The sequence below is a fragment of the Arachis duranensis genome, chromosome 7, assembly GCF_000817695.3.
Source record: "Arachis duranensis cultivar V14167 chromosome 7, aradu.V14167.gnm2.J7QH, whole genome shotgun sequence".
Taxonomy (NCBI): Eukaryota; Viridiplantae; Streptophyta; class Magnoliopsida; order Fabales; family Fabaceae; genus Arachis; species Arachis duranensis.
Window position 1 is genome coordinate 72822667 of NC_029778.3, and position 9140 is coordinate 72831806.

The 9140-nt window shown below is 33.3% G+C and overlaps 1 protein-coding gene across 1 annotated transcript; it reads left to right on the forward strand.

The window, feature by feature from the left end:
• On the forward strand, window positions 1–3747 carry LOC107459746 (11-oxo-beta-amyrin 30-oxidase; the record flags this gene model as incomplete). Its single annotated transcript, XM_016077998.3, is given in 5 exon segments — window positions 1–55; window positions 474–691; window positions 1840–2081; window positions 2526–2913; window positions 3040–3747. Coding segments are annotated over 5 exon segments (1329 nt in total), but the record flags the coding sequence as incomplete, so codon positions are not given.
• Between the last annotated feature and the right edge of the window lie 5393 nt (window positions 3748–9140).

Consider the following 9140-nt stretch of genomic DNA (forward strand, 5'->3'; position numbering starts at 1 on the left):
AAAGATGTAGCACCACATGTCTTCTCTTTTATCCATCACACTGTTCAAAAATTTGGTAATCTTATTTCTCTTTTATGTTGAAGATTTAATGTTATCTTCCTTTATGTATAGAATTTTAGATTCAAACTTCATTATTCTCAATGTAACAAAGAAAAAAAAATGCTATTTTTCTTTTTTGAAAGCAGCTACTTTAGCTATTTATTTGATCCATATATCGAACTAACTTTTTATTTAAATAAAAGAAATATATGATTTTTCAATTCAAACAAAACTGGAAAAAGTTACCTATTTATGTTTCGTGATTGATATTGGTGTATTATGGAGCACAAATATGTCAACCCCCCTCCCCTCTTTTTCTAAATTGTATACATTTGGTAAATCATATATTCAATTTATTTAAATAAAAAAACACCTATTAGGCAGTTGTATGAGTTATATAACACAGATCATCAAACATGTCCATGTATGTGTAGGTAAGAATTCTTTTGTCTGGGAAGGTACAACACCAAAGGTCATAATCACAAATCCTGATCAAATCAAAGAAGTCTTTAACAAGATCAATTATTTTGAGAAACCCACGTTGAACCCTCTTGTCAAGTTATTGAGCAACGGACTCGCAAACTATGACGGTGAGAAATGGCAAAAACATCGAAAGATTATCAACCCTGCTTTCCATTTTGAAAAATTAAAGGTAATATATTTTTTTTTAAGAAGGATGATTTATACTCTATTTGATTACTAGATATAGAAGAATTAATTATCTTTAATATTTCGAGTCTTAAAACTATTTACTTTATTTAATATTAAGAATATGTTTTGGAAGGTTTGTTAAGTGATGAAATTAATAATATTTAAATTTGTCTAAGTTGCACTCTTACTTCAATCTAGTTCTCAAAGTTTTGGTTTAATCAATTTAGTCTTTTAATTTGGCATTTGTGACTTATATTAGTGTATGATAGGAAAAGTCTAGGGGTCAGCAATTTTGGTGTTTTCTGGCCAGTACTTAACCATAAAAAGAAAAGTGAATAATTTTTCACTATTGAATGTAATCTCATACCATTAAAAACATTATTGATGGCCAATTGATGGTTACAAAATACCAAAATTGCTGGCCCCTAACATTTTTCATGTATGATATTGTTTTTATCACAGAATCATTAGTAGCATTTTGAAATGAACTATAAGTTATCATATTAAACTCTCAAACGGCTATCTAATGTGGTAATTGAAATTTACTTCAATTTGTTTTTTCTGATTCTTTAAAACCCTAATATTAATTTTAATTAAAGACTTTTTAGAAAATAAATTAAAGTAAAAAAGTTTAATTATCATATTAGATAGTTATTATGAAGTTTACTGTGGTAGTCTAACCTATATCCCAATACGCCATTAGTGATTCTGTGGCAGAAATCAAGGACTAACATGAGTTATGGATATTAAATTAGGGGATCAAATTGAGAAGATTGAAATGAGGAGTGTTAGAACCAGCAACTTTTGTGTTTTTTAATCATTAATTGGTCATCAATAGTATTTTTAATAGTGTGAGATTAAATCCAATGATGTGTGATTATTTAATTTTCTTTTGATAGTTAAATGCTGGCCAACTTTTTAAAAATTGCTGACTCTGTGAGACTTTCCCTAATTGAAATCAAATTGAGGCATAACTTTAAGAATAAAGTTGAGTATTAACTCGTTAAGTGATACTCAGCATTACTATTTTAATTTTTTTTCATTTATACTTACACTTCACGTTTGTTGTATGATTACAAAGTAATTATTCTAAAATTATCATATATTACTTCATAGTCCATAGGTAATGTCATCAAATCATGTCTATAGGGAATGTCATCAACCATATTCGAATCCTGTGATGAAATGGTTAAAAAATGGGATGCGATGCTGTCTTCCGAAGGAAAATGTGAAATTGACGTATGGCCATTTCTTCAAAATTTGACTTGCGATGTTATTTCCAAGACAGCATTTGGAAGCAGCTATGAAGAAGGAAAACGAATATTCGATCTTTTAAGAGAACAAGCTGGACTCATTATGAAATTACGAAATGTCTATATTCCCGGATGGTGGTAAGACTATTAATATAATAGTTATAAAAATTATTCATCTTTTTTCTCTCTTTGGTGAATATATATCTAGGAGCCAAACTTACATATACGCCTTGGAAATTAGTAGTGATTTCGCACATTATTACTAGGGGTACCCCATCAGGTGAAAACTCAGGTGTCGACTTCACGTGAAGTTGATAGTTGAGAGTCATTAGATGATTTGACTGATTTAACTAAATTTTCATCTAATTGCTCTTAATTATTAACTTTACGTGAAATCGACTGCACCTGAGTTTTCCCCATCCCATCAATGTATACAAATTGATTTGGTTAAACTAAAGTATGATATATTACACAAATTAGAAACTCTTGCCCCTAGAAATTTAAGTGAGGAATATGTGTAATTGATATCCACATGTAATATGTAATTGACTGACAAGAATATATTATGTATTTAATTCTTAGGTTGATACCAACAGCTACGCACAAGAGGATGAAAGAAATTGAAAAAGATAAAAAAGCTTCGCTCGAGTTTATCATCAACAAAAGAGAGAAAGCAATGAAGGTAGGGGAAGTCATGAACAAAGACTTATTAGGCATACTTTTGGAATCAAATCATAGAGAAATACAAGAACATGGAAACAACAAAGTTGCGGGAATGACAAGCCAAGAAGTAATGGATGAGTGCAATGCATTCTACCTTGCTGGCCAAGAAACCACCTCAGTTCTTCTAGTTTGGACAATGGTACTATTGGGTAGGTATCCTGATTGGCAAGCACGTGCTAGAGAGGAAGTTTTGCAAGTTTTTGGCGATCAAACTCCGGATAGTGAAGGGTTAAGTCGCCTTAAAATTGTAAGTAAAACCTTCAAGTCGGTTCCCTATGTTTTTTCTTAGCTGCTTATCTGTAACAACTGACAAAATTCACATACTCCAGCATTGCAAGTCCTTTAATTAACGCTCACACCTTTTCTTTCACAGATGACAATGATTTTATACGAGGTTCTAAGGTTATACCCTCCAACTGTTTACTTCAATCGTGCTGTCCACAAAGATGTGAAACTTGGCAACCTTTCCCTTCCAGCAGGAACACAAGTTTCCTTACCAATACTCTTGATTCATCATGATCGCGATATTTGGGGCGATGATGCAACAGAGTTCAAACCGGAAAGATTCTCTGAGGGAGTTGCAAAGGCAACAAAAGGCCAAGTTTCATTCTTTCCATTTGGATGGGGACCTAGAGTATGCATTGGGCAAAATTTTGCTTTATTGGAAGCAAAGATGGCTTTGTCATTGCTCTTACAACGTTTCTCATTTGAGCTCTCCCCATCTTATGCACATGCTCCAACTACTGTACTCAGTCTCAATCCAAAGCATGGGGCTCATGTTATCTTACATAAATTGTAGCTTTATCGTTTTTATTCTTTTCCACAAGTATCTAGACTCTCGTATTAAGAATCGACTAATCAGGCATGAGAAGTAATTTTCCTACCATGACCAATCTGATGTGTTGGTCGTACTGTTACATAAATTCATCAATTAGGTGGCGTACCGCATATTAATTTGCGTGATGGCGTACCAATCTGTCTTTGTATTAAAATATCATATGCAGTATGGCGTATCGCCTACTTGTCATCTATTGAAATGTATTGCGTTCTATGTATCCGTTGCAGTACATTTAGGAGAAGTTTTATGTTATTTGTTTTTTCTTTGCATGTTTTTCCTTTTAAGTATGTCTAATGTTTGAAGTCCTTATTAAACAGGCCTATAAGAGATGAAGAGAGTTTCAGGGAATCTCATTAATTAAGATGAATCTGTAGTCAAATCGCAACTCGGCATTTAACCGGTTCTATAATGACGAAGGAATAAGAATATAATAATGAATTATTACCTAAATTATTTTGGAAAAGTATAGAGTACTAATAAATTATCTGTCAACTTATTGCTAACAATAATTAATATTAAAGACACTTTCACTAGAAGAAACATATATAAGGAGACATATTTAAAAGACACATCTATAAAGATATTTTTATTAGACACATTCATAAAAACACTTCTATTAAATACAACTATAAGCAAAAGTTGACAGGAATTGATAGAATCTTTGTACCATAAGCAAAAGTTGACAGAAATTGATAGAGTCTTTGTTGATTACATAGTGAAATTGAATTATTTTTCATTAGTAATAGATATAAGCTCAATTGTAATTAATTACTCACTTTAGCGTATGTCAATTATAATAGAAATTAATTTAGCTTCTAGTTATTGAATGTATAGTTGTAATTAATTTTATAGTCGAAGTATATAAAAAGAACACAAGGTTAAACATTTAACAAATACTTTTTTTTAGATTTTCATTTTGAAAAATTTTAAAAAATTGAGAACAGTTCATTTTCTCTCTCTATCAACCTTCACTCTTCCTCTTTCTTTTTGGTTTATCAAACCATCAATATCACTTTAGCTCAAGGCATGAGATTTATTTATAGTGCGGTGAGCGTGGAAAACAAACAAACTGTGAATCAACTTGAAAAGGTTGTGAATTGAGATCCAATTGTTACCAATGTTGTTGCTTTCTTTCTTTTCACTCTTTGGGTTGTAAAGATTTTATGGAAAACAGTTAAAGTTTAAAGGTGTTTATTTTTTTGGATTAACAATTCTTACCAACTACTTTAATCATGCAAGATTCAATTCATGACAAACTTAGTGATTTAATCTCCTCTAATCTAATTAACCGTCAATTCCTTAGTCACTTAAATTAGACTAAAGGTTTAGGTCCAATTCTAGTTTATTAGTCACATAAACTCTAATTACCCAAAGATAAGAGATTATATATCACGTATGACGTTAATTCCAGATAACCAGAGAATTATAAGAATTTACTTTCAAGTTGTTATTCAAGTGAGTTAACTTTTTCAAGATTCAACAGAATTCAAATAGAAAAAGAGTTATCTTCCAATATATTCTAATTTCTAGCTAGGACGATGAAGAACGAAAGTAATTCTTGAATATAAATTAGTACATTGATTGAAAGTAGAATGACAATAGTATTAATCCATAGAATAAACAAAACTCCTAACCTTAATCAGAAAAGTTTAGTTGTTCATGACTCAGAGAAAACTAGGATTTCCCAAAAGTGTGTAAAGTGCGAAATGAGGAAGAGCGAAGAGAGAAGAAGCCCGAAGAGTTAAATCTTTTTCCTTTTATATTTAATCTAATTGATTTGAAAATAAAATAAAGTAATAAGATATGAACCCTAAAAGATTGTCTTTGGTAATAATAATAAACCAAATAAACTAAAATAAAAACAATAAAAAATAATTATTAACTAAATCTTCAACCAAAAAGTCCTTCTTTAGAATCTAATTTCGCGCTATTGGGGCTAAACGCCAAGTTCCGCATTTAGCGCCGCTGAGACAGAAAGGTTTTATGGTGTTGCTGTCTTCTTGGCGCTAAACATTAGGTTCGACATTTAGCGCCACTAACGTGTGACTCTGGCACTGGTTACGAAGCACCTGGCACTAAACGCCACAACGTCAACCCAACAAAAGGTTTGCACGCGTTACGAGGTGGCTAGCGCCAAACGCCCAATAATGGCGTTTAGCGTCCACTTGGCAGCATCAAATTTCTTCCTTTTTCTTCTCCTCGAATTTTTTCAAAAATAAATAAAATCATAATGCGTCTCAAAGTAGCATCCAAATAGGTTTCAAACACTAAAATCAAAATAAATTCAATAATTTCATATCCAAACTAATAAGAAAATATAGAAACTATGTGTAAAATTCCTACAATACCCCTTGTTCCTCTTTTTTTTCAAACCAAACCCTAACCCTCTTCTAAGACACTCACTCACCTCTCACTACCGCACACACTCTCACTCCCCTCACACCCTCTTCCTCACAGCACACACACCAGACTCTGACGGAAAAAGAAAGAAAGAAAAAGGAAAGAGAGAAAAGGGGAGACCGCGAGAAGAGAAGGGAGGAGGAAGGCAAGAGCTGTCCACGCCGAGCCACCATGCGAGGAGAGAGAGAGTCGCACCTCATCACCGCTGGCCTAGAGCACACCGCTCGTGTCCCGTCGCGTCGCCACCAGCCGCGTCCAGCTCGCTGGAGTTGCGTCGACATCAAAGGCCAGAACCGAGAGAGATGCGTCGGAGAGGGGGGATGAGTGCGAGAGAGGAGACGCGGAAGAAGGACTGCCGCCGTTGAACTGCTACAGCCGCCGCGCCTTGTCTCCGTCGCCGCTAAGCTTCAACCACCATCATCTCTGTTGGGGGTCACCATCATTGCTGAATGAAGAGGAAGAGTTTGAGTCGGCCAGTGAAGGGAGGAAGAAAGAGTCGCGATGGAGGAGCCGTTCACTATCGTCGCGTTTGCTGTTGCCATCAACAGAGCTCGTCGTCAGGGGAGCATCACCGACGTCACTGCTAATGAACCGTCTCCATCCCTATTTTGATCTTGCTCAGCCCCACACCCCCTTCATTCTTGTCTCTAAATCAGCACAATTTTTCCTATGATCTGATTCCATTTATGAAACTGTAACGCTTCCACCTTTACTCTGCTATATTTTCTTCTTTTCTTACATGCTCTGGTTTTAATTGCGATAATATGTCTTTGTTTTAGTATTATCGCCCTACTTTTGTTGCGTTTCTGCTGGGAATTATCTTGAGTACTGGTATTAGTGCTATCATGGAACGATTGGAGCTGTTGATGTTATGATTACATATGTGATGTAGCCGTGGAAGTTGCTGCCACCGTCTCAATCCAAATTCTGCGCTCATTCGTTTCATTTTACTTCAATCCTCCTCACCTTGGATTCTAGCACTCGGGTTCGATATCTTTGGTCCCTTAGAACCATGTTGTGAGTAGGCTTTACATTTATAATTGGTTGGCTTTGCATCTATAATTATTTTATTTTGATATACATTGTTTTGAACTTATAATTAAACTTACATATTATCAAAGGATTTAAAATTAGATTGAATAATTGATTTATTAGAACTAAATATTTATCTTTGTTAAGTACATTTTAATATGCACATGAGACTATATGTTTTTATGAGGCTATATGCATGTTTGATAAAACTTTATATTATTTTAAAATATTTGATTTTATTTGAATATGTATTTTTTTGAAGCATTGAAGTATTTGTTGTTAACTTGTTATTCACTTATTTTGAAATTGTGAAATATGTTTGAAATGCCTTAAGATTGAGAAAATATTATTGAAAAGGAGTTGGATGGAAAAGTATTATTTGATTTGATTTGATACATTATATGTTTGAAGACCGAAAAATTTGTTATATTTAAAATTATATGTTTTGAATTGGTTTGGGAGGCTCGTATTAGAAAACCGTAGTTAACGGCAATTATGACGTTAACCTAGATACATCTGGCTCAGACGTCAGCTAGCAAGGGCATTGCTAGCCTAACGTGTAGGCCACATGTTGGATCTGTTATTTCGTACGGACACACGAGAGGAAAGGGCTACCCTTAGAGGTGGAGCCGCCAAGTGTGGACTATTTGATTTGATTTCTGTATGAGAACTCCCTTATTGATTCACTCATTCATATAAATTATTATTTTCTAACTAAAATTATTTTTATAATAATGTTTATATGGTCTCATGTGAATTATAGATGTCCTGTTTAGTCACTGGGTTGCAAAACTCACTCCGTTTTTTTTTTAAATATTTTTCAGGAATAAATATTTGATTATGTGAGTATGTCTATTCAAGAGTAATGATCTGCAATGGGTATCTATTCCTTGTTGAGTTCTTAGGCGTCATCTACTCCATATATCACAGGCAGAATCCATTCATATTTATTTATTTTATTTTTGTTAAAAATATGTAATTATTTATCAAAAAATTATGTGTAACCTTATTTATCTTATATTCGAATCAGCTAAACTTGCTGGGGAACTATTTTCCTGACCGCCAATCATGGCTCACTTTGGGCTGCGACACTATGCTCACACATCAATAGATGCCCCAAAGTAGAATCATTGCATGAAACTGAGCGTTGCCTTACCAACATAAACTCACTACGGATTAGTGATTGTCGAGTCCTAAAGCGCAGATACTCGGTTGAAAGTGGAGAAGATTGGCCCAAGATTGCTCACATCCCAAACATACGCATAGACTGAGGTTGATCCCTCAAAAGGTGATAACGTAACATATAGCTAAGCCCTTTTAGGTAAGAACTATTTATCTGATTTCAAACTATTTTCAACAAAACTGATTATCACACATTTCCATTTTTTATCATAAGTGATGTATACAGCAAAGTCTCTTACTTCCCTAACTTGGTATATATAAATTCTCTTATTTCCGTTTTAGCTTATACTTCGAAGACAACAATATGTTTGATATGACACAAACTTTGCATGTTTTTGTGTCCTTTTTTTCTCCTAATATTTTAGTAACAATGCCGTATTCTTTGAATAAACAAGGGTATAATCATACTTTTTAAGGCACATAAGGGTATAATCATACTGCTTGTCAGCATCCAAGTTACCATTTTTGCATTGTTATTTTTTGTTTTGTTTTGTATTGTAGATCCACTTTCAAAACAATTACCAGAAACAGGATGATTGGGAAGTTTCTAAAATTACCACTGTGAAAATTAGTAAAGCTAATTTTAGAAAATAAATAAATAAATAAATAATAACTAAATAAAATGAAAGGTAATAAACAATCCTAGTTTATAACCTTAGGATTTTAATGGTTGAAAAAGAAAAGAATTATATACCTCTAATTGATGGATGGTTCATATTGAAGAGACTCACCTATAAATTGAGTTTTTCTTTAATTCATTTCAATCAAGTCATCCAAAGAGAATAACATAATATTTCTTTGAGTAGTTTTCTTCTATATATATAGAGAGAAGTGTGTTCTCCTTTTGTCAAGAGAGAGTGTTATTGTAGTCTCCTTGTGAGAGAGAAAAGTAGTAATTCTCAAAGAAAGTTATTCAATTGTTTCCATATTTTATACAAATTTCTAATTTTTCATCTCTATATTTTGCTGTGTCATTTGTCTGGTACCTAACAGTGGTATCAGAGCCAAAGGTTGCTGATTAA